The following is a 25247-nucleotide window of genomic DNA, read 5'->3' as shown; positions in this document are numbered from 1 at the left end:
GACATTGACTTTCAAATAGTGTCATTTGTAGTATGCTGTGGTAATGTTGGTTAGTATGGTTAATGTTTTGGGGGATGGCTAGCTCTAAGCATTTAGATCTGTAGCAGAAGCATAACAGAGCTGGTTCTCAGGATAAGATGGGAACCACTTGCTAAAGTGCCAGGAGGAATTCTGATTTCCCTGTATCTGAGAGCCCTCCCGCTGCATTTGCAGATTTACATGTAGAAAATTCTTCCTTAACAGCTGCTGAGAGGTTTATGAAAAAGAAAAACACCCCCCAACAAAATACTCCCTGTTTTTGTAGTGTTCCAGATAGTTGTATGCAAATGTTGTGGAACAAAGTAATTTTAAAAGTCTTTTAAAAAGCACATTGAATATAATGTTACTGAGTGAAGTAATTTAGTACATCTTAATGTAATTCACTGTGCCTGTGTAAAATGGTGATGCCTTTATGATTTTTTTTTTAAAAGCTTAGAATCAGAGGAAGGTTACTCTTCTGGGTGCACTGGATTATTAAAGCCCAGAACTTGATATGGATCTCAAGAAAGGTACTTGTTTTGATTGAAGTGGCTGGTGCAGCTCTGCAAGCATGCTCTTCATTCAGCTCCCTTTTATGCAACTGTCAGCAGTCTTCACTGAGAAAATCTCTATGTAGGAATCACATCCTTTTTATTTGGCACCCTATCCACTGAGGTTACATGGCTTTTAGAATGCTGCTAATATTTTAGCTGAGGCAGTTGAGAGCAGGAAGAGTTGTCCTGGCTTCCTTCTGTGGGAATGTATTCCAATATTTGGAAGCTACTCCTGGTAACAACTGCGTGACTTACTCCACTGGTAGAAGAAAGTAGATTTGCTCTTTATTCCACTGGTAGAAGAAAGTAGATTGCTCTTTGGGGTTTTTAATTAGAAGTGAGAATTTTCACTAATTCAAAGGCAGCAGTGCCCAGCAGGTGTCCACAGGGCTGTCTCTGTAACACAGAGCCTTACCACCTTCTGAATTTTGTTACGAGGTCCATCCATAGAGTTGTAAATTGACCTTAGATGAGAGGTCAAAGCATTCAAAGTAGAGACTAAGTCCCATGTCCAGAAGTGTTACTAAAATGGATTAATAAAGCTGATGTCTTTGGTCTGTCTGTTCTGTGGGTAAGCAAAGATGCAGACCTTTCAAGGCATTTTCCTGTAGTATTTTTGTCTGATCTATAGGTAAATAAAGACTTGAAACTTTTCAAGTCTGTAATTTCATGACCTTTTTTCTTGAACACAATTGAAATGTATTTTATGACACTTTAAACAAAGACAAACAGATCTCATTTGGCTACTTGACGATTCTACAGTAGACGAGTGCAATTGTCCTTTTTCTTGGTTTCATTAGTTATCTTCTCCTTTACTGATACCTCTTGAGATTTTCAGTGCTTAAGCTGAAATGTAGTTCGGTTTACATTCTAAATCTAAGGAAGGTTATCCCAGCAGATGGTTATTTATCTCTGCAATTGGAGTGTTCTGTGTATTTTACTCATTTTTTAATACCATGGAGTCAAAAACACTTAACTGAAGGGTTCAGGAAATGCCTTTATCAATGCTGCCAAATACTTACTTTTTGAATCTATTAACAATCTTTTCTGGCCCTGTGAGGCAGTCGGAGCTGTGCGATTCTGGAAAGTAAACAACTGAAGTACCTATACAGGGAGCAAGATTTAGAGGTAAGCACTTTCTGTTTGGTTTTTTCCTCTCTCAGGCCATGTACTAGATGTATTCTGCTGTCCACTACACTGCTGCAGCTAGACAGCTGAACCAACATATTTCAGGGCAGTATCATTAACTGTGCTGATACAAAGACCCACTGGACAGGATGAATCAGCTTCCATTTATTTGCAAATTGGCAGAATGTCCTGTTCTTTTTCTGCTCTTCCTCTATGAAGCTTTTATCCACCTCTCCCACTGCTCTTTTGCAGATAACAGTGTGTCCAGATACTCAGAAACAGGGAAGTTTTAAAGCAAGATACTGACTGATTTGTCAGCTGCCGTGTTCGGCACCGAGACGGTGAGACACTTAGGCGTTGGCACCAAGGAAAATTTTCCTCCTTGTAATCTGGCAAAGTGCCATATCTCCTCACCAAAGAGATGGAAACAAAACATATTTTTCCTTGTCATTATGCAAGAATTAAAATAATAAACTGTTTTGAGATCTTGGCAAGCATCACTTTGGATTTTAATGGACTTTAATAATCTCTTAAGTAAAGTAATAATTAAATAATTTTGAATTAAATCACTTCTTACTAATGTGGCTCTAGGATCCGAGGCCCAAGATGGAAAGCTGCAAGGCAAGCCTCTGCTTTGACTTCAGTGTCATATGCGCAAACAGCTGGCTGTTTTAGTCTTTTCTCCTTCCTCTAACTATACTTTTATGAAGTTTGACTTCATTGTAGGTCTGCTACAGTATTTTTTGTTTGTGTGCCACAGCAAGAATGTTGGGTGTGTCAGTGAGAGATGGGAACAAAGGTCAGACTGCATGGCAGGTAGGGTTTGTGGCTGGTGAGTATGCCTGCAGGGAGAATATTTGTATGAGATGATGATATTTGGCTTGGGAGGGGAAGTGACAGTGTTCTTTGGTTGAAGTGTTGACAATACTTACCACAGTAGCTAGGCTCTGTTGAACCTGTGGAAAATGGTGTTTAAAAATAGGTCCTCGTTCATACTGATTCTGCTTTTTTCTTTTATTTCTTTAGTGCAATAAAGAGCAGTAGCTTTAGAGTGCAGAGGAATTAGAAGGGGACAGAAGAAAGGTCAGAGTGTAAAAGAACAGGACATTGCAAACAGGCTCTAAAGCAAAATGGTCACAGTAAGTCAAATAGGAGAGGAGGATGGCTGGAGTCCTCTTGCCAGCAGACAGGCTGTCCCAGCACTCAGCAAAATAATAGCAGTCAACCAGAAAGGCATCCAGTCAACTTAGAAAGGCATCCAGACTGTGGGCTGTGAAAGGTGAGAGCTGGGGGGTTCTTCCTTTTCAGGCAGATATGTTTTAAAAGCTACTGCTTTTGTCAGTTTTCAGTTGATAAAAAAATCTGTATGCTGTTACCAAGCCTATGTGATCCTTGGGAAATGTGACAAAAAAGGCTTAAAATTTACTGTGTATTTTCAGATATATTTTGGAAGTGTGTTTGGCACATGTAGTTTTTACAGCTTCTCTCCGTGATATGCAAAAATAAGGAAGTGTCCACAGGCATTGGAAGCGGCTCAGCAGAAGCAGTAGCAAATTCTGTGGCAGAGCTCTGAGCTCTGTGGGCCTGTCCTTGAGTTGCTGTGTGGGTGAGTCTCTGATACTGGCTGACAGCAAGGTTGGCTCAGTGAAGCTGCAAAAATAGGGGAGTTTGCAAGCTCTGCAAAAAACCAGGAAGAATTTAAAAGTACATGAAGAGATAGCAGAGTGGCTATGGTGGGACTTCCTTCACTACAGGAAAGGAATAATTCAACAATGAGTAGTAAGGACAGAGCACTGTGAACTCTAGAGACCCCTGTTACTAGCAGTAATAACCCATTCCTTTGAACCATAGCAAAGTAAGAATAAGAAACTAAAGAGTAGCACGGAATGAGCTAAGCGATGTCTGAGTGATTTCTGTGCTCACTGTAAAAAAAAACCCAAACCCTGAACACCTGGGCAGCATGTAGTCCTTTGAAAAATTCCTTTAAAAGGAAAGCAAATTGCCATTGTGTTACTCATAGTGCCAGGTGTGTTGAAGAAAACAGCTTACCTTTTTGTTTCTGGTCTGATGAAGAAGAATTTTGATTTTATTTAAATGGGATTTTTTTTTCCTCTAAAGGGGCTAGATCTGCTAGTGGAAGTTTTCCCACAAAACTCAACTTGGGAATTTACTGTGATTTCTAACTCATGTTCAAGAGAAGTAACGTTTTAGCTATCTAGGTACAGTAAACACTTCTCATTCCTTCCCCTTTCAATTGAGGTGAAATGGTAGGGAAAGAATTTGAAGTAATTGTTTTTTAGAAGGGTAGAGGTGGATTTGGTGGTCATTGCTAAGACTATGATTTAGTGGGTTTTGGTGTTACTGGAGAGCTGGATATTTTGGAAAACATGCCTGTACTTTGGATGGCTATTCTGGAATCTGTTTTTTAAATATATTCCTAAATTACTAATTCAATCTAGATGCAGCACAAGATTAATTAGTCTCCCTGTACTTTCCCTTGTCACCATGCAGGCCTCCTATGAGAGCTGTATGTCAGAAAGCCAGGAGGAGGGCAGTCTCACTATGAGCCAGTCCATTTTACAGGAACAAAACCTAATTCCCAAGTTTCTTTACTAATGTAAGAAATGTTAAGTAGAAGACCTGTTCAGGATTGCAAAACAACTTCTGTAGCAATTAGAGAAAACTACATGGAAAAACTACACTAGTAAAGCATTTGTGTTTCTAGCTCGTTTCTCTATAAGGTTTTCTTTCCTTTTCTGTCAGTCTAATACAGATAGAACTGTACAATCCATTTTTCTCTTCAGTACATTTTTTCTCATTTTCTCATTTGTTGTTTCTTTTCATAAGTGAAATTAGTGGAGTCAGCTTGACAGAGCTAACCAACTTTCTGTAGACCAGGGGCATGTGATTTGTGGCCTATATTTGGGAAACCACTGGTATTAAGTTGTTCATGAAATCTGCTTCAGCAGCATGATGACTAGAGAAGGATGTCAGCCCTCAGGAGGGACCAAGCTGGATGCTGTGCTAAGGATTGGGAGAGAGAAATTCTGTAACTCGCTTGACCGACCTGCTTAAATCATTCAAAACTCTGATTGAAACACTGATCACCTTGGACAATTAATGATAGAGTCTTTCTGATAACTATTTGCCCTGATTTCTGCCTTGATGCTGAGAAAACAGGATCTCTATCCAGTTTGTTGCTAATTATGTATCTACTGCTAGATATCTGAACAGGTGAGAGAAACTTCATTTTGAACCAGCATTTCTGTTTTCAGCAGCCTGGTTTTTTGATAGTTTGATCTCTCAGTCAATATGTTCCAGTCAGCCGTTTCCGAGAGGCAGCTGCTCCTTACAGACCTTTCCTGTCCACTCTTCAAGGTGCAGGATAGGGATGGGGCTGCTGGGACTCTGAGCCCTGCTGAAGACAGGAATTCACAGAAGTCACAGAATACTGCTGGGCAGCACACGCTCATAAATTCACAGTGAGTCAAGGAGAATTGTAGTGTGGGAAGCAGGCAGCTGGGAAATGAAATCAGAAGCCAGTTCAGCAATCCAGTTTTTCAAAAGAGAGAAAAGGAGCCAGCTGAGAGCTTTCTGAGGGAATTAAAGCAGCGGCCAAGGCAGAGAAAGGGAAGAAAACTTGGTGGCAAACTGCTGCCTGCCTCTGTGATCCCAAGCTTGCTTCCTCTCCTGCTGAGGCTGAAGGGGACATACCTAAATGGAATTGGTGGAGTGAAAAGCCCTGTCCAAAAGTGAGGGGAAAAGGACCTAATGGAAGACCCTTGTGACTGCTTGTGGTACAAGGTGAGGTGACTGGGGAGCTGTGTCTTGAGTGTAAAGGGCTTCCCTACCTTGATATAGTAAGAGGCCAAGACACCTGGTGAGATCCAGGTGTCCATGTCCAGCTCTATTTGTAGGGAAGGTTTCTATTTGTGTACTTCTGAAATGGAAAAGAAATATTTCTTTGGCTGGGTTCCAGGTAATTTCATAAAGCCAGAAGAGAGCAAAACATCTTGGATGAAATCTCGTAAGTGGCAACACTAGGTGTTGGAAAGTTACTTTTATACATGTTACATATGTTGCAGTGTCTCTTGGAATTGCAGTGTAACATAATTTGTATATCTCATCTGTATTTTTGTAGTCATAAGAGGTACTCTTACATTTACATGTGATACACAGAACTATTAGAGCTATGTAAAAAAGGGGAAAAATAGTGAGAGGAATACAACCACCAAAAAACCCCAAACCTAAAGGAGCCTTCATTTAAAGGTTGCAGACTGCTTCTTAATTGAGGTACTCACAAGTTTTCCTCAGAAGGAAAAGGTGGGACTTGCCTTGTTTTGCCCAGATGATGACTCACATGCCAGTTTAATTCAAAGGGGAAGAAAAACTAATTGTCTGTCTTTCCTCCTATACAGAGCATTTTAATGTACCTTGATTTCTCAGAGTATATTTCATAAAATAAATGTTAAACAGTTCTACCTAGTCTTTAGAGGCAGAATCTGAAGGTGTGCAAAGACACAAAGTGTTGCTCTCCCAGCTTCCAAGTGCACAGGAGCTAGAATTTGTTTGAAGTCATGTCTCTTGACCGGTCTGTTTGTTGTCTCCCATTTTCAACATTCTTCCCTTGACCTGCAGTATTAGTTTATGAACTCCATTACAAATTCCAGTACTGCAGGTCAGTAGGTGGTGTAGAGGTTTTAAGTAATTCCAGGCTGGTTTGGAGTGGGGGTAGATAGGGATGTGTACTGAATCAGACTCAAGTGAGGTGTGGTTTATCTTGATTTTACTCCATTGAAGTAAACCAAATAACAAGAAAATATCCTAATAATTGTAATTGTAATCAGCTTCTCTGACGTATGGACAGTCAGTGCTGAAGTCATGATTACAGGAAACTAAAACATTAATGAAATTGCAGTTTTGGAGCTGAATCACTTCTTGACCTTTAGGTGAACAGTAATTTCCAAGATAATTGAATTAGTATGTATTTATATTTATAAATAATTTTAATTTCATTTCATTCATACTGCTAAACATTACCTGTGAACTGTGAAGGCTGTGAACATTTTAAACATAGTCGTTTTTTTACTGCAAATTACTGCTGCAGGTAGAGGTCTTTAGATCTATATTCATTAAAAAAAAACAGGTGAACCAAAAATTTACACCCCACACCCTGCCTTTTGCTGAAGCAATTTTTTTTTTTTTGTGCTGGGGAACATAAAAGGACAGAGGCTCTTCATTTGAAACCCAAACTGTTCTGTTCCTTGTTTTTATGTGAACTTGAAGCATTTGTGGATTGCCAGCTAGAAGGGAAGAAAGTCCATCTCATCTTATAGGGGACTAAACCTGCTGTTTCTACAGGACCAATTATAATGTAAAATTAAAAAAAAAAAAAAAAGTTAATTTCCATCTGGTATTTGAAAGTTGACACCAGAGTGTTGTTACTGATCCATTTGTCACCCCATTACTCAGGAAAGATGATGGATGGGTATAAGGAAATAGAAAATGAGTCATAAAAATCTATTGGAGTTATGATCTTTTGTAGCAAGGGCAAAAGCCAAAGAGCAGATAAACACTGTAATCATAAATTGCCTACAATATACTGAACTTAGTTGTCTTCTTAGTAATCAATATCTTCTCTTGAGCACCTTGATGGGAATCTGCTGACATAAAAACTGCAGCACTCAAACACAGTTTGCTCCATGTTTCTTGGATTCTAATGTATTGCATTAAAACCTTTTCAGTTATTATGGAGCTTTTAATACCTAGCTTCAAGGTATTGTTGTAGCACATGCCAAGCAGATACTATGCTTGGTCCCAGAGGTGTGTGTGGGTTTGTGTGTGCATGCATGGGTATAATGGGTATGTGTGCAGGTATATTGCTTTGAACAAACATTCAGGTCTCAGTGGAATGGTTCTTTTGAAGTATTAAAATAACTATTATTAGTAGATGAGAAACTTATTTTTACTTTTAATTTTGAGATATAACAACAGCAGAAACTGTGCTTTCTTTTTCTCTCAAATTTTCATTTTCCTTAAGCATGAGGTAATGGCAGTGTATGGTCAATGACACCTCTGCCTTTGCAGTGCTTTTCAGATGGGTGCTTATTTCTGTGGATTTGGCTTCCTCGGGCATCTTCCCTGCTGCTCCCTCCCAGGCCCTCCTCCGGCCCCTCGCTCACGGTCCGTGACTGACATCTTCTGGTGGCATTTCCATACTGCACGGTAGCCTGGACGGCAAATAATGAACATTTTAGGGCCCTAGCTCGTGAAATTGTCATCCTAAGGTTTGTTTCATAACCCTCACAATCACTGTTGTCATGTTCTGCTTCATCACCTTATTTACATATGCAAAGTCTCGGTAAAATTCTGTATTTGCAGTTATTCCTCTGGGCTTCCTTTGCAGAATTCTTGAGTTTGATGACATTAAAAAAAAAAAGGGGGGGGGGAGGACACGTAAACAAATAAGTATCAAATAGATAAGATGCATTTTAACTGTATTGTGAAGTCAATGAATTTTAAAAATGCATTTCGCCTCTAACCCGCAGCTTTGGGATTACTGTCATATAACAGCAAAGCTTCATACCAGCACAGGCTTTAGATTCTCGTAAATACAATTTCCTTCAGCAAAGCTTCATACCAGCACAGGCTTTAGATTCTCGTAAATATAATTTCCTTAAGTAAGGCTTAAAGCAATGTGTTTTGGATGCTAGACCAGTGCCTCTGATGTTTCTCAGGGCTTTACTGAGCTTCTATGCCTATATGCACAAAGCAGTGGGAAGATAGGTATGTGTTTAATTTAAAAGAAGCTGATGGTTTTGTTTACAGGAATTGCATTCCAGTCCTTCATCTCCATTCCCCTCTGCATTCTTTTCATTCAGGAACTCAGGCTGTTTATATGGTCTGCTTCCCTGACATTGCACTAAACTCTGGATAGAAAGATGATTTTTCCAAAGAGGTCTGCATGGGAAACCCCTCAGATGAATGGTCTGTGGGGAGAGCTGGTGGGAATTTAAAGATTGAGACTGCCAGCATTAGAATGGGTTGTTTGGCAGCAGTACTGAAACAAAGGCTGTTGCTCATGCTCCAGATGTCTGCTTGTTTCTTAATGTGCTTGAAGATATAGTGTCCTTGAGTCTGGGACATGCCATAGCCACTTACTCGCTGTGTTTGTTCCTTGAATTTCTTCAAAGTAAACAAAACCTTCTAGAACACTTTCTCCTCCCAACTCTGACAGGCAGTCCCAGCCCAACCAGAGCTCTTTGTGGTTTCCTGTTTCCAGCAGTGCCACTGCTGTCCTGCAATATGAGGAAGCTTCAGGTCTGCTGGCACTGTCCTGCAAGAGCTTTCCCCTAATTTTAAGTAAATGAGGTATCCAACCTCATTCTTCCTTTGGACCACCATTGATTATGAGTGCTCTCCCTGCATGTTTTAGCCTGAATGGACAGAGCTGCCTGTGGCACTGCTGCATGGTGTCCATCCCTTGATGTTCAGAGCTCCTTATGGAGTACAAGTTGAAGTACCCTTCCAGGCACTTTCCATGTCATACCAACAGTCTTTTTACTCATTTCTTTTTACTATTTGCCTTCCTGAAAATTTTCTTGTGAAGATTGTTCAGAACACACCTGTCTTCTGCTCCTCACAGAAACCTGAGGCTTTCTCTTCAGACAGGGTCTTCATGACATGAAACTAATTACTGAGACAACAAAGTTGTGGGTGAGCATTTCAAATAACGTTGTCTGTTTTAACTTTTTTTGTGCTGGGTCTGATCTGAGTACAACCTACAAAGCATTCAAAGCATTGGCTCTAAATTCCACAGCTGAGATAATGCCCTCACCTACTAAAAGGATAATCCATCTCCTCTCTCTTTCTGTAACTATGATGTGGTTTTGATCTGATTGATGTGACCAGCACTTAGCAAGGCTTTACAGCTCTTGCCACAGCCTGACATTACATGAACTTGAAATTAAGAGAGCATGCTGTGCTGAAGTGCAGAATGGGGTCAGCACTGAGAGGGGTTCCTAAACCCCTGCACAGTCACTTCAGAGCTAAGTGCCAGAGTAATGCTTTGTCCTGTGCAGGGCCAGCTTGTCAGAGGGCAGCTCTGAATGGTTTGGGAGAGATTTCTTTTGAAACTGGCATTAAACTGCGGTGCCCACTTAGAGGTCTCCAGTGATGCCTGAATTTCAGTGTAGTCACTGGAGCTCATTTAGAGAATTATGCGTCTCCCTAATGCATAAACCCGCTGCCTTGTGCATGGAATTGTTTCATTGATCAAATTTCTGCTTTGTATACTTGGAATTAAGCAGCACCTACACTTATAGATAACTGTATGTGGATACCTACAGTCAGATGTCTCAAGCCAAATCCTCACCCTCACTAGAAAATGATCCTCTTTTTTCAGCATTCAGAATCCACCGGCATTTTCTAAAGAAAGTCTATTGCAAATTGCCTTCCTGGACAGGTCATTTTAGTTTATTGCAGTCAGTAGATAGCCCTGTCAGAAATCCAGTCCTCTTCTTTTGTATGTAAAACAGATTTAAAAAAAATAATTTGTAAATATAATTGAAGTCTTATTAATTATTTAATACCTTTAAAAACATTCACAACTGTAGTCCCTGGACACTTGAAACCATGTCAGTTCAGCTCCATCTTGAATTCTAGAACTGGAGAACTTCCTGGGAGTTGTAATCCATTAATTTATCTCAAACTACTCAGCAGCATCATGAGCTTATTGAAAAATATTGCACATTCCTTATGAAAGATGAATCTGTGGTCAGGCTGTTTCCATGACTGCATATGTAGATATACAGTAAATAAGTGTGTCTTCCTTTTTTTGCATGCTGTATTTTACAGGTTTTTATATATATACTACTGGATAGGAGAAAGGAATACAGCAAGTTGTTGATTTGAGTGACTTCTGAGATGAGTAACTCTTAGTCCTCACTAATTGTTACTGGCTGATTCTGAAGGTGTTTTATACACCTGCCAAGTTCAGAAACTGCACAGCCCTGCAGCTAACACACCTGGGTTGCTCTCTGCTTTCCTCATCTTCCACAAAGTGGAGCTACTGCTGCACTAAGAGAAGGGAACGTGGAAAAACAATTTAAGCATAAGGAAATAATACTCTGTAGTGAAAAAAAAAAGTTGAAGCTTGACAGCTGAAAGTGAAGGAGAGATAATTCATCAACCTAGCTTTGCAGTGCTCTTGATCCAGAAATCATAGAGGCTTCTCATCTTAATCCATCTTGAGCAATGAAGTGTGTGTATGGCTTGTACATGGCACAGCCTTGCTTTACCGTGGCACAAACCTTACTGGGGATGTGTTTCTTGTGGGAGACAGTGGTTGGTTTTCAAAACTCTGGTTTCACTTACAGGTAGAAATGTGTGGTGGCATGAACTGCACCACTGAGTAGTGGTGACTAGTTTGTACTCTAACCAGCCACAAGATACTGTGCAAACAGCTTGGTGAAATCTCTAAAAATTCTCACTGATGCTTTACAGCTGAGTGAGAGTGTCCAGATATTCATGAGGTTTGAGCTGTGTCAGGACCAAAACTCTAATCACTGCTGCAGCCTTGTGTCGCCCTGTATGACCTGAGATCAGGTAAGTGGCATTGAGTTGCTGTCTACAGAAGTATAATAATGCTTACCACCTCATTACCAAAATAATTCTTCAGATATGATGGGCAGGGTTTATACAACACATTCAAAATAAGCTATATAAGTTCCTAATTAGAGAATTAATGAGCTTGTGAATATATAACTCTGCTACATATTACCTAGAAAACTATTTTCCTCAAATTATCAAAGAGCAAAAGATTTTAGTTTCCTACTTACATGGAACAGAGGGAGGAACATAGGATTCCCTGAAAAAAAGGCCAGTGAGAAGTAAAACCCAATCATCACAAATGTAGCATTCTGCCAGTCAGGCCATTAAGTACTTAATTAGCTCCTAAGCACACAAGAAGTTCAATTAACTAGCACAGTAAACCTGACCAAAAACCAGCTGTAGCTGTGGTTGGAATCAGAGAAGATTTTGAAAATGCAACTGTGGACTGTAAAGTCGAAGAGACAATACATCCAGCCATGAAGTATAGACAAAGGCAATGTTTCTCCCAATTTTTATTGGCAAAACCAGCAAAGATGGATTTGCTATCTTTATAAGAACTGATGCTCACTGATGAAGGTGAGAAGCTTGAAGGGTGAGAGATAGTGGCTGATGGAATTGTGGGACTGATAAGACTAATCAAAGAATAGTTTGGGTTGGATAGCCTTTAAAGGTCATCTAATCTGACTGCCCTGAGGGCATGAGGTCCAACCTGCCCTTGAAGGTTTCCAGGGATGGGGTATCTACCATCCCCCTGGACAACTTGTTCCAGTGTTTCACCACCCTCATTGTAAAAAAATTTCTTCCTTGTATCTAGTCATAATCTATCCTCTTCCAGTTTAAAACCATTACCCTGTCCTATTGCAGCAGGCCTCACTAATGTCTGTCCTCATGTTTCTTATAAATCCCTTAAGTATGAAAAAGTCACAATTAGATAGTATTCTGTTTTCCAGTCTGAGCGATCCCAATCCTCTCAGCCCTTCTAATCATCTTGGCAGCCTCCTCTGACTCGCTCCAACAGTTCCATGTCTTTCTTGTGCTGGGACCCCAGAGCTGGAGGCAGCAGTGCAGGTGGGGTCTCACCACAGTAGCAGAAACCCCTCCCTCACCCTGCTAGCCATGCTGCTTCGGATGCAGCCCAGGACAAGATTGGCTTTCTTTCACAATGGGCTGTGAGGGCCCATTGCCAGCTCAGGTCCAGATTCTCATCTCTCACTATCGCCAGTTCCTTCTCGGCAGGGCTGCTCTCATTTCCTCCATCCCTTAGCTTGTACTGTTACTGGGGGTTGCCAAACCCAGGTGCAGCACCTTGCACTTGGCCTTGTTGAACCTCATGAGGTGCCCGTGGGCTGATATCTCCAGCTTGTCAAGTCCCTCTGGAGAGCATCCAGTGCCTCAGCTGTGTCAACTGCCCCACTCAGCTTGGTGTTCTCTGTGAACTTGCTGAGGGTGCACTCAATCCCACTGTCATTGTCACTGATGAAGATATTAACCTGTGCTGGCCCCACTGCAGACCCCTGAGGGACAGTCCTTGTCACTGACCTCCATTTGGATACTGAACTGCTGACCACTATCCACTGGATGTGACCATCCAACCAATTCCTCATCCACCTAACAGTCCGTCCATCAATCTGTCTCTCTTCAATTTAGGGAGAAGGATGCTAGACATCCTTACAGTACAGATACTCTGGCTTCTTGCTGTTGTGTTTACCAGTAAACTTCTGACCTCCCTCCCTTGAATGCCTTTTAGACCAAGTGGGGAAGGAAGAGGGTGATGCAAAATCCAGTTCTGTACAAGCTGAAGTCAGCTGCTCCTCATCAGGTCCTTCCTTTCTTTCATCCTGCAAAGTCTGGTGTAGGGGAAGACCTGACTTTATGTTTTTGCTACACACACTGTATTTTTAAACATGGTAAAACTGCCTGCAGACTAAAAAATAGCTCCCTGATCCTTACAAAGTTCTTGGTTTCTCTTATGACACCTTGGGCCAAGTCTGGACAGTATTCTCCAGGCAATCTCTGGGAGCCAGGTGTTATGAGTCATTTTGTGGTATTATCCAGATCAGTAATTTCCAATGCAGGATTTTTTCCCCCCTTGATAAGTAGTACCCTGTGGCTGTGTTACCAGACTTGTTGAATCATGTTGCATGACAAGGAAGAGACCATGTTGCTGCTAATAAGAGCAAATTCACTCCATGGATAACTTTTTTAGATAATTAACAGGATAAAATGTTTTCATTATGTTCCAAGTACTTCAGATGAAAGAATACAATTCTTGCAGGATTTTGAAAATTACCTAGCTCTGCTAACCATGTCACAGTAAGTGGCTGTTCTACTATGTGGGAAACATATTGTTAATGAGATGAGAAGGGAATGGCATAAATCTTTTTTTTTTTTTTTAATTAAGAGTATAGCAATCTTTAAGGAAATGAAGATCCAAATGCTTTTGTGCTTTTGAGTAAGATGATTTGGCTGATGATAATATATTTGTTTATCAAATTATGTCAATGATAATTTCAGATTTGCAGTGTTAAAAGCTATGGATCTTTAAGGCCTTTGCTATGGCTTCAGAATTTAAATAGCTGGCATTTGCAGTGTAGCAATTCTCAGATGCTCAGATTGTGGACCAGAAGTGTGTGTGCTACAAACCCTAGCAAAAGTGAACAAGGCAACAGTATGGGCATAAATGAAAGAGGAATGTGTTATATGCCATGTAATGCACTCATCAGGGAATGGTGTATTACTGCTTACACAAGGCGGAGACCTAATGTGAGGTGCTGGGGAATACAGTGCCAGTGCATACCTGTATTTAGCAGCTGCTAGTCAAGGAACACACTGTGTAATTGTGTGGGGATGTGAAATATTTTGTCATGAAGGAGCTCCTCATCTATCCTTGAATGTATCAAGAGTGCGAGAGGATTTATGGAGCTGTCACCCAGGAGATAATGAATGCACACACATACAAAAGAGTGAAGACATTATAAAAATGTTACCCAGGCTGGCAGGAGAATGAAGGAGTTGCCTGATAATGCTTTTAAGTTGCTTATTCTTTTGATAAAATCTAGATTGCAGTGAAGTTGACTTCTGTGTCACCTGTATTTACATTCTGCTTAATGTTTGCTGTCTATTCTGTAGACATTAAAATGTAAATTTTTCTTTAAGACAACTGAGAGTGGGTATGGGATTGTGGTCTGAACAAAAGTTTGCTCCTCATGAGATGCCTTAAAAAGAGAATGGGAGTCAAAGCAGCCTAAGCAAGGCATGAGCAGGGGCAGTCCTCTGAGCATGTAATCAGAGAAGTATTAGTACTGCTAACTTCAAAAAAGGCTGGGAGGAGACTGGTCAGACTCATAAGCAGCCCATACTGGTTGTTCAGCTGCCTGAGTTATAATGCAGTGGGTTTCTGTTATGATGCCAGGCAGGGAGAGTGTTCTCCCTCTCTTAGGGAAAAGGTTACAGGAGGTTTTGTGAAGGCACTTGAGATGATGAAAGTTGCAGTGGAAACTCATGATGAAAGCTATGGTTGGAAGTGATTTATAATTTCTGGTGCAGGGGGAAAAACCAAAGCCCTTTGTTTCACCCAACCCATCATATTTCTTCTCTATTAAAAGTGCTGCTACACTTCTTTGGAGTGCTGGTGTGACTGTCCATTGCTAATGAGTTGCAGAACATGATAAAGAAAAAAGTATACTCTACATGGCATATGTACAGAACGTAGGTTTTATATGTACAGAACGTATGGTTTTATGTACAGAACGTAGGCTGTGGGAAGTGAATGAAACACTGTAGCATCCTTGTAGTTTATATTCTGAAACAAATATTAACTGGTTGCAAAGGCTTTGCAACTCAGTGTTTTTTCCTGAACCCATGTTCCTAAGAGATTGTTAGGAGTTGTTACAGAGTAGTTGAATAAACTTTAGAAAGTTGCCTAGGCAGAAGTGCAGCAAAGGAAGTATCAAGAATAATCAAGAAGGGAACAGCTTGTACTCAGCTGGATTAGTGGACACAGTAAATAAAACATAATAGCAAACATGGGATCAGAAGTTCAGTTAGAAGAGATCTCGTGGCTCTATTGACAGAACAGTGACATGGGGAAAGACAAAAACATGTAAGACCTTGTGGATTGGGGCTATATGGCAAGAGAGAGAGATTTGGTCCCTGATCTGCAACAATTTATTTTTCTTCCTATATTTTTGCCAGTTTATTCCTCTGTGTTATTTGTACTTCAAAAAATGTCAGTTGGAGAAGTGTGCCTGCTTTCTTGCTTGCTGTCGTTGCATTACTAATTACTGCAGATTTAATTATGGTCACAGTGCTCAAACCTTTCAGGCAGCTATTTGTTTGTGTTAAAGGAGTGAGAGCATTAACCAATTCTCCTCATGACTGGGCTGGAGTGGGAAAGCTAATTCGTTGTGTTAGGAAAAATGCTCTTTTCGGAAGCATGTAGCAAAGCAACAATGATAACCTGAATCTTCTCAGGTTTTTATTCTGGGGACTTGGAAGGCTCAAAGAGGCACTATGTGACTTAGGCAGCACTTATCTTCACTTTGGTACAAATCTGTAGCTACTTTTTCTACCTGTAGTATAGCAGAACTCTGGATAGCTAGGATACATGTTTACTCACTAGTCCTACATGTTTTTTTGCTGTTCACTTATATTGTCTCCATAAATGTCTTTGTTTCCCCCAAGACTGGATCTTTTTAGATTTACTTTTCAGAATTTCTTTCTGCCAAGGACTCCCTTCAAATCCTTTTTTATACCCTGTGTTTCAGCTACAAAGACTTACCTGATTCAGCTGCTGTGGAAAGCTTTTTACTCGACACCAGACCATAGGACAGCTCTTAATGGGATAGTATTTTCCAGTTTTCCAACAGGTATTTTCCATGGTTTAGTCTGATCTTTGAAAAGCACTTTGAGTCACTTGCATGGAGGGTGTGATGTCTCAGTGGCAGCAGTTCCAGTCTGAAGCCAGGAAGCATCCTGCCATCTGTACAAGTGCCACGCTGGCACACAGAGCATGTTCTGTCCGTGTGTGAAGTATGTCTACAAATAAACATATTCCAGATAACATATATGAAGGCTAAATATGTATATGAAGATTGTAATTGTAACATCCTTTGTGTACAGTTCATCAGAAGCTTTCATTACCTTCTTATAGACTACTGAGAAGACAAATCTATTTTTCTGGAAGTAATTCTTGTAAAAAAGAGGTTCTGCCTTCATTTGTCTTAGTGGCTTGATTAGCTCCCTTACCTTCTCATTTGAGATCATCTTTAGAGACATTTTTGGTACTACTGTTCAAAAATTTCTCCAAAATATTTGGGTGATCAGTAACATTTGAATTGGAATACCTGTCTTGGTACTTGATTCTCTACTTGATTCTCAATATATGAAATTAGAGATGACCTCATAATTTGGATTTGTTCCAGCTGAAAAAATTTTACACCGCAGGTAAATTTTGCCAACTCATTCATCTGTTTTCTAGATCACTAATAAATGTTCATATGCAACAATGAACCTCTTTAGCACCTCATCCTTAATCATACACTATATTGAAATTTGACCATTTAATCTTCATTTAATCCATGAAAAAGACTCTGTGAGTCACTCTGATTACTTAATTTCCTTGATAGCATTCCATCAGAGCTTTTACCCATTAATCAGTGTCAGATCATGGTGTATGGCTGAAGAAGACAAATATAGCCTGAGCTCAATCTGGAAGTCTTCAATGACAGATCCATATCATGGTTTTGGAACAAATTCTTGGTGCCAGTGGGTGCTGATGCTCCTTAGGAAAGCCATGAAACCTTCTAGGCTAAGGTACATGTTTGTAAACATAATAGATAAAAGAACTTTCCCTGGGCTCAGGGGGAATGCAAGCAAACTCAAGTCTGTGCAGGACTGTGGGATAATCTTGATTAGGAGAGCAGAGACTATTTTGTCACTTCTGTGCATTGGTCTTTTGTTTATGAGGAAAACGTGTCAGCTCCATTTGGTGCTATAACATCAGTGCATCATCACCTACTGTGTGCTCTCTTTGTTGTAAGTAAAAAGACTGTGTACAAAGATCTGAAATTAAATGTGAGCAGTCAAATTGATGAGATTGGTTCTGTCAGAAAATGAAACTCTTCATTTGGTAAGGTAGGTGTATTTATTTTGGGCTAAATGGCTGTTCAAAATCTCAACATGTTATCACACAGTGCATGCACAGGAAAAAAAAGACTGTACTAGCTGTACCCTCCACCTTCAGCCCAGAAGCATGGAAGAGCTATCTTCACTTTCCCAATTTACTTGGCCTCTTTATAAGCTCCATGAAGGACATCTGGATCATCCCCTAGTTCGTAGGACTTTCTTTTTTATCTTGAATACAGCATAATCTTGACATACATCTCTTTGTATGCCTCATGCCAGTGACAAAGAGCTACACAGTGTTAATGTCCCCTGTACCAGTTTGTCATGTGCTTTTGGAACTACTTTTTGATGCGATATCAAAAATATTCTCTGTATTGAAGATAACCTTTACCTCATATGCATCAAATCTTTATGAAGGCTGCTTAAAAATTTTGGTATTATGTCAAGAATACTCCTTTTTCATACTTTCTTCAATGCCTGGATAAGCAACAATGCTTGAATGGATACTGAAAATTTGGGCTGGATGTGCATTTGGTAGGTTCATGTTCTGAAATGCAGGTCACTATGTGTAAAACTGAACTGGCAGCCTGGAGAGGAAATGTTAAAGCCTAAATAAATAAAACAGGTCTGTTAGAGTAATCAAAAAGAAACTTTTAATTTTTTGTTTTGCATAACTAACAGGCAATTAACTTTCATTGACTCATGATGTGAAAAGTGACTGAGAGACAGATACTTTGCTTTGGTAACAGTCTGACAGTTGGGAAGAATGTTTTTCTTGACAGTTGATTAGGGGTTAAATGAGCTGAATAAAATTGGTAATTTTTGCTGCTTTCCTCGCTTAGTATAACAGCTATTATAAGAAGCATTTTTCTTTACATTAGTTGTAATGACTGACTTTAACTAATTACTCAGTTGAAAGAACTGATTTTGATTGACAAAGATGTTTTCTTGGTATTCTTAAGAGCTGCAAAAATGGTGCATCTAGATCCTGCAATACCTTCTCCCTGCTGCCCCTTTCCCCCATAGTTTAAGCACTTATTTAATGATCTTTAGTCTACAAGAGGTTTAATTTTATGGTCATCTTAGAAATAGCACTTGGATGTAGGTTAAAATATACCATCTCTCTCCGAAGGAAAACTTCAACTCCAGGTTTAGCACAATTGTCTGGAAGAATACTGATGTGTAGGCAACTACTTGGGAGTTTTTGTCATGGTCATGTTTTGATAGAGGATGATGGTTTTTGAGGCAAATAATCAGGCTCCTGGGTAAACAAGGTAATAGTGCTTCATCTGCAACAGAGGTGGAGAATTCATCCACTGTAGCATTGCTGGCTGTGACTGTCTTACTGATGAAAGCAGCTTTTCACAGCCCCTTGAAACGTGCTGTGCTATTTCACTTGTGACACTTCAAAGTATGTGATTGTGTGAAAATCCTGGAGTGAATTGTCTTTTCAAAATTTTAGATCAAAAGAGAAATGCCAGAACATCAACAGGAAATAAAACATTTTTATTGAATATCTGTGTAATATGTATGTTATTTTAACGACAATTGGAAAACTCTACTGTGGGGAGTCACTACACAAAGTGAAACAAAATATAAACCACCTCATCAAAAATGAAGGTAAAATACAGCTAAAGTTGTCAGCTCGCGGGCCACGAGCGATATGGCAGGATAAAACACCCCAAACATTTCTACAAGATACAGAGAAAACCCACACAGAGAAACACTCAAGCAGGCAGTAAATATACACAAAGGCAACTAGGATCTTTCTACAGCATCAGATTCTAATACTTCACACAGCTTTGTCAGAAAGGTACATGTGGCTTCTTTGAGGATGAAAAATGTCATCTTGGTCACACGGCAGGTTCAGTTTCTGAGAATCTTTGTACCTTACAAACCAGTTCTAGGGTGACGTTCAGTCTGGCAGTGTAGGAAGAGAAAGCATTAAGAATACCTTAACACAGTAAGTCAGTCCTGGCACTTTGAACCTGCAGCTATCCTGAATGAGTAACTGAAAGCTGGAGACCACGAAGCTCTTCGGCTGGAAAGCTGACTGTCTATTTCTACTCTTTGGTGGGGTTTGGTCCTTAACGATAAGATTTTAAGATATTCCAGCTTGATGCTTTGCATGTATGTGCCTGTTTCTGTCAGAAAATGTCTCGCTTGTGTTTTTTCTATGTTTCATGTAAAAAAGAAAGAAAATGGGTCTTGCTAGTCTCACTTTTGGAGGTGGGGAGAGATACAGGCTTTTACTCTCCTCCCAGTACTTGACTGCTGCTTTTACCCTCAAAGTACTGAAAAACAGAGATGCTTGGCCATCCCTGCACTACATTCATCTTTGTTAGACACAGAAAATTGATAAGAACATTAATGGTTAATTCTCATGCCTCCCTCCAAAAGCAATAGCATTTCCACATTTCTAGGGTAATTTGCATTGCTGAAAATAATGAACTCTTCAAAAGCATTATAAATATATTCACAGCTTGGAAAGATAAGCGAGGGGCCTCCAAGAACAGTACATGAGCTAGAGGTGATGCCCTGAATGACTTGATGAGATGGTACAGCGTAGGTGCCATGCTGGGGAGCTGTAAGATGACTCTACAGGAAAGCAGCAGGGGCAAGGGGGCTTGGAAACGTAGAGTATTGCACAGGGCTTGACAAAATGCTGCGTGGTCAACCCATTCACTAGAACATCCTTGTCCCCTGCATAGCTCTCCAGTTCTACATGGGTCCGTAACAACTGGAACTGCTTGTGCTATGCGTTCCTTCGGCAGTGCAGTAGAAGGGAATGGCAGTATTATTACAATATCACTACGGAATAAATTGATTGCTATCCACTGAGAAAACTACATTTCTAAGCACACACGGCAGTCACAGTGATACACAGAGCAGTCTTTTAAGACTCTTATGGAATGACTAATAGCTTCATAATAGTGCCATTTACTACATAATAACATTTAAAACATTTAAAAACTCCTCCTGAAACGAGCATCTAGTATACAGAAGAGGTTGCTTCAGTTTTCTAGAACTTGTTCTTTGTTTTCACTTTTTTTAAAGGACAAATTAAAACTTAGTATAAATAGTATATAAAAGGTCACTAGCTGTTCTCTTTTGGCTTACTTTGAAGTGCATTTAGAACTATGGCTAAATTTTGTCATCTTCTGATGGGATTACAATACTGTCTGTTTACCATGAAACTATTTTGTATAATAAACTCACACGGCTGTGTCTAAAAAATATTCTGCATTCCTTCTAATCTGAGTTAGTATCATAAAATATTTTGTTACAAAGTCTAATGTGCAAACTCATTATAATGTGAAATCGTGGATGGAATTCACAGTATGCAAATTTTGTATAAAGGTGATAATGGAGAGCTACTCTTGTTTTCATGGCAGCATTTTACTACAGCTGCATTTCCCTCTTTCCCCTCCCTGCACTTCTGCAGTGGTCTGTCTTCGTATGTTAGATGAATTTGTTGCCTCCTGTGGAACTGCTTCCTAAACTTTGCATCTAAAGCCATTTCAGTCTTCAGTCTGTTATGTGTTTGCTTTGGAATATATACAAAAAATTATATCCTGGCTTCTGGCTACATCTCCATGATGTCAGCCATGAAACTGCTCAGATCATGCTAAGCTGCCTGTGAAAGAAGTCTACCCAATTGGATTTGCCCTCTAAGATTCACTGTGGACGTGAAGTGTGTTATTAGGATGGTGCAGTTGAAAGCTCAGATTTAAGTTGTCCTTTAAGATGTCAGTGTAACACTACTAGTGCCTTACAAGTTGGATATTTTTTTTTCTGGAATGCAGACGATACAATAATTACCCTATAATATAGTATCAGCTCTCCTATATCTCAGTCAATTTACATAATTTAAAATAGAACATCTTATTAAAAACATCTAGATATACACAGATTAGGAAACGCTTACAACATACAAATACACAAACTAGAAATAAATTCTCAGCATACTGATGTATATATACAACTGTGTGATACAATAAATAATTTCTGTCATGCTCTATCTACACATCATATTGCTTAAAAGAAGAGTAGATCTGGGGTGGGCAGTGGTGAAATGAAGCGCCTTTAAAAGGCTCTCTACATTTAAATTTGTGCAAATTAAAATGGGAATTTTAAAGTACAACTGATCTGTGTCAGGAACACATGGCTGGAAATGAAAGGACCCATATTACTGAGGTATTTACAGATACTGGCTAAAGAGCACTATGTGGGCAAATGCAGAAAGGCTTCTTCGTCTTTTTCTTTTTCTTCTTCATAATTTAATTTAATTTAACTTAATTTAATTTACTTCTTGACTGCCAGCATGGCATCTACCTCCTCCTCGGGCTGTAGGGTGTGCCACTGTGCAATGGGCCGCCGGGGATTGGCCAGCATGTCTGACCAGTGCCGCAGCTCCGCGCCGGTGCTGTTGTAGCCCACAAAGACTTTCCCGATGGCATCGTTCTTGCCAATCTTGTCATAGTCCAAAACAGTCACAACAATTTGCACTTTCTGTAATGAGACAGAGAAAGAGCAGTGAGCATGACAGTAAGGGGAAGGTTGGCAGGGATGAATGTGGGGACAGCCAGCCATGGAGAAGTCATGAAGGGGGAAGTGTGTGACAGCTGGAGTAGTTACCCTAATGAGAAGCAAATTCAAACTTTTGTTTTTGCATCTTGTGGGCCTTCCAAATAAAAACAGGTTTACAACCTCCCTGTTAGCTTGAAACTTGGCTCCCTTGCATTAAGTAGCTTCATATGGAAGTCGAGGCTGATTGTTTTTCCTTTAACAGATTAAGAACTTAATACTACAACTTAAGTTAATTCAAAAATTGTGCAATTTTACACACTCTTATTTTTTAAGTAAATAAGTTAACAACTAAAGTTCATAAATGGCTCTATGTTTGCAATGCTGTATTCTGTTCTGTTAGTTGCTCTTCTACTTCTTAGCAACTCTTAGCCATCCATCCAGTATGCTAGTCAGGTATTTTCAGATAAATTCAGAAGATAGCCCTTATGGTTACTATACACACACAAATGTGTTCTCATCTCTATGCACGTGTGTGCACTTGTGCGCATGTACAAGCATGTGTGTATACTGTGTATATTCTGTGTATTTACAGAGAAATCTAGAAAACAGGCTGGCTGCTTAAGGGAGTTGGAATGGATGTATCAACCCCTGGTGTTTCACGGCTCTGACACACTGGCACAGCCTATGACTGAGCTGATGCTGGAGTGCCACTTCTGTAGGAATGGTGACCTCTGGCAAACAGGGTTAAACAGGTCCCACATGGTCTGTGTGAGTCCATCTGTCACAGCTCATAGACAATTTTCCATCCATTTAGGCTGGGGCGCAATGGGAGGTGTTTGAGCCAGGCATTTATGTTTGTAGTTGTGTGCTCATACACACAATTCCTCTCTTTCAGGTCTTTAATATTTGTCAGCAGAGCATAAACAGCTATTCCTTCAGTGGAGTGGTGTTCTGTTGCAACAGCACTTGAGACTTTCACTCTTATTTTTCAAAACTATAAACACTTCTCCTTACAGAGCTTTATTTTTAACGATGAGCATACAGCTATTTTCCTGATTCCCGTGTCAGCTTCCTGAATAGAAGGAAGAAATGCCCTGAAACACATTTCCAGAAAAATCCTCTATTCTCTAGAATTACGTTTTTAAATTTAAAGCTTTAAATATGTCTACAATATGGACCTCTTACTAGAATGATTAATTTCAGGGCTTGTAATAGGATTATCTTCTAGAAGCAGCAAGACCAGGGTCTTGAGGTTTATTTTATGAAGTCCATTTCCTTACAGGATTGTACAGTTCACTGAGCCAGAGAAAGAGATGATTCCAGCAGCAGGCACTTAAGTATTTATATAGTTGCTGATGACAAAAGTATATATCAAACTCAAGATTTTCCCTCCCCAGAGCACTCACGATAAAAGGCAATATTCTGAAGTAAGTATTTCTAGATGTCAGAATTACATTTCAGTGTTGCTGTTTGCAATACACTCACTTTTAATGGTACCTCCCCAAATGAACATGTTTTAGACACATGGTACACTCAAGATATAAAAACTAAGCATAAGACTATTTTTTTGCACTACAAAAAATGCTTGCCTGCTGTACCTAGAAGCTTGGGGATAGTTATTACTGTATATTTTTTTAAAATGTTAATCATAAGACAAAAATGAGCACTGTAAATGAAGGACCCTTTTCCTTGCTCTACAAAGATTTAAAGAACAGCCAGCTCAGGTAATTAACTTGGAGATCATTCTCCCCTCCTGATCTCTGGACTAAACCTACAGAGAAATGTGAGCATCCCTTTGCCTTTGTACCACATATTAAAGGAGCAGTTGCATGGCAAAACCCAAGAGGTGCCTCTCCTAATAAACACTTGGATTAGCAGTTTCCATAGTGTGATTAAGCCCTTTGGACTGAGAGGGCCTGGAGACACCCCTGCCTACAAAGGCTGTCTGTTTTGCATGTGGCAAAACATGTGCCTGATCTGCCAGTAGCAACAGGATTTGACTTCCCTGTGGTGCTCTCCCATTACCCTTGAAGACATCACTTTCTTTCTCTTAAGAGCCAGAACCCATAGTCACTGTAAAATTCTTGAAAATGTTAACGTTTGGCTCCTTTAAAATTACACAGATGTACTGCTATTGACCTGCTTTCCCTCCATGACCACTCTTTATTCTCCAACAAACAAGAAACTCGTATAACTATTATTTTTTGACAGTGAATGTTTGCTTAATGACTTTTATATGAATAGCACAGGTCACAATGATTCCTACCATAGTAAGTCTAAATAACATTTAAAATGAGTTTTTCTAATGCTGAAATCACTTCAGTATCCATCATGAAGTAGACTAAATGTAGTCTTTTATAACTAACTCAAAATACATTGGCAAATGACCGAAGTCCATAATTGCAGATTTAAAATCAGGGCTATATAGTAGGGTAGATAGCTAAAAGGTAATTGTAATAAACTTATTTTAAAAAAAGAAAGAAAGGCAAAAATTTAAACCTCTAAACCACAATACTTTTAAAATCAACTACATGCACCTCAAAACATTACTTTGAATTAGAAGGCAAAATGGTCAAGTACAAAAAATGTGCCATGCCATGCCAAAGCTTTGATAAGGTAATTTAGAGGTAACCATTCCAGCTCCTCAATCCTATCCCTATTTGTAAATCAAGACACTCACTGCCTAAACTGCCACTTGATTTGATTCATCTCTTTTTGCCTCTGGGTCTTTGATCCTTGTGAAATCTTTCACAAGCACACAGACCAGCTTTCATTAAAATCAAAAGAAATTAGCCCCCACTGGATTTCCCACTTTTTGATTCCTAGAATCCATAGACACCTGTACATGCAGTAGGGCATGAAGAAATTCTAAATGGACTAGTCATGCACCTAAGTCACTGTACCCATGCTTCACCTTGTCTAGTTTTAATAACTTTGTTAGTACCAAGTCAATAAAATGCAAACTACTTGAAAGGTAGGCCTTGCCTCCTGGGCTTCTCTCCAGCCCAAGTGCTATCAAAATCCAAGATACACAATGTGAAAGCCCATACCATGCTCTCACCTAATGAAGAGGGAACTCCAAGTTTTGTCCAAGCAATTTAAACACATTAAAACTTTTAAACTACAAGTTTAAAAGCATGGCACATAATTTATACCATGACGGCTCTTACAATCCACAGAAGGATATATTCCCAGATGTTTTAAATTATGGTTATTTAAACTGGGAAGCTCGTGAAAGGACCCTTTCCCTACTCAGCTCCACCCAGAAAAGCTGTTTTA

General features: G+C 39.7%; 1 protein-coding gene across 3 annotated transcripts in view; it reads right to left on the bottom strand.

Annotated features, from left to right (window-relative positions):
- Positions 1-18925: 18925 nt before the first annotated feature.
- Positions 18926-25247, bottom strand: part of SYT1 (synaptotagmin 1) — a 329209-nt gene continuing 322887 nt past the window's right edge. For all 3 annotated transcript variants that reach the window (XM_068190290.1, XM_068190292.1, XM_068190291.1), the window contains one exon: positions 18926-21950. In XM_068190290.1, the coding sequence (XP_068046391.1) occupies positions 21744-21950 (207 nt within the window). In that variant the 3' untranslated portion in view covers positions 18926-21743. The remainder of the gene's footprint in view (positions 21951-25247) is intronic.

This window comes from Anomalospiza imberbis, chromosome 5, assembly GCF_031753505.1.
Source record: "Anomalospiza imberbis isolate Cuckoo-Finch-1a 21T00152 chromosome 5, ASM3175350v1, whole genome shotgun sequence".
Lineage (NCBI taxonomy): Eukaryota > Metazoa > Chordata > Aves > Passeriformes > Viduidae > Anomalospiza > Anomalospiza imberbis.
Note: the sequence above shows the minus strand (reverse complement) of the source record. Positions and strands in the feature narration are given on the sequence as shown.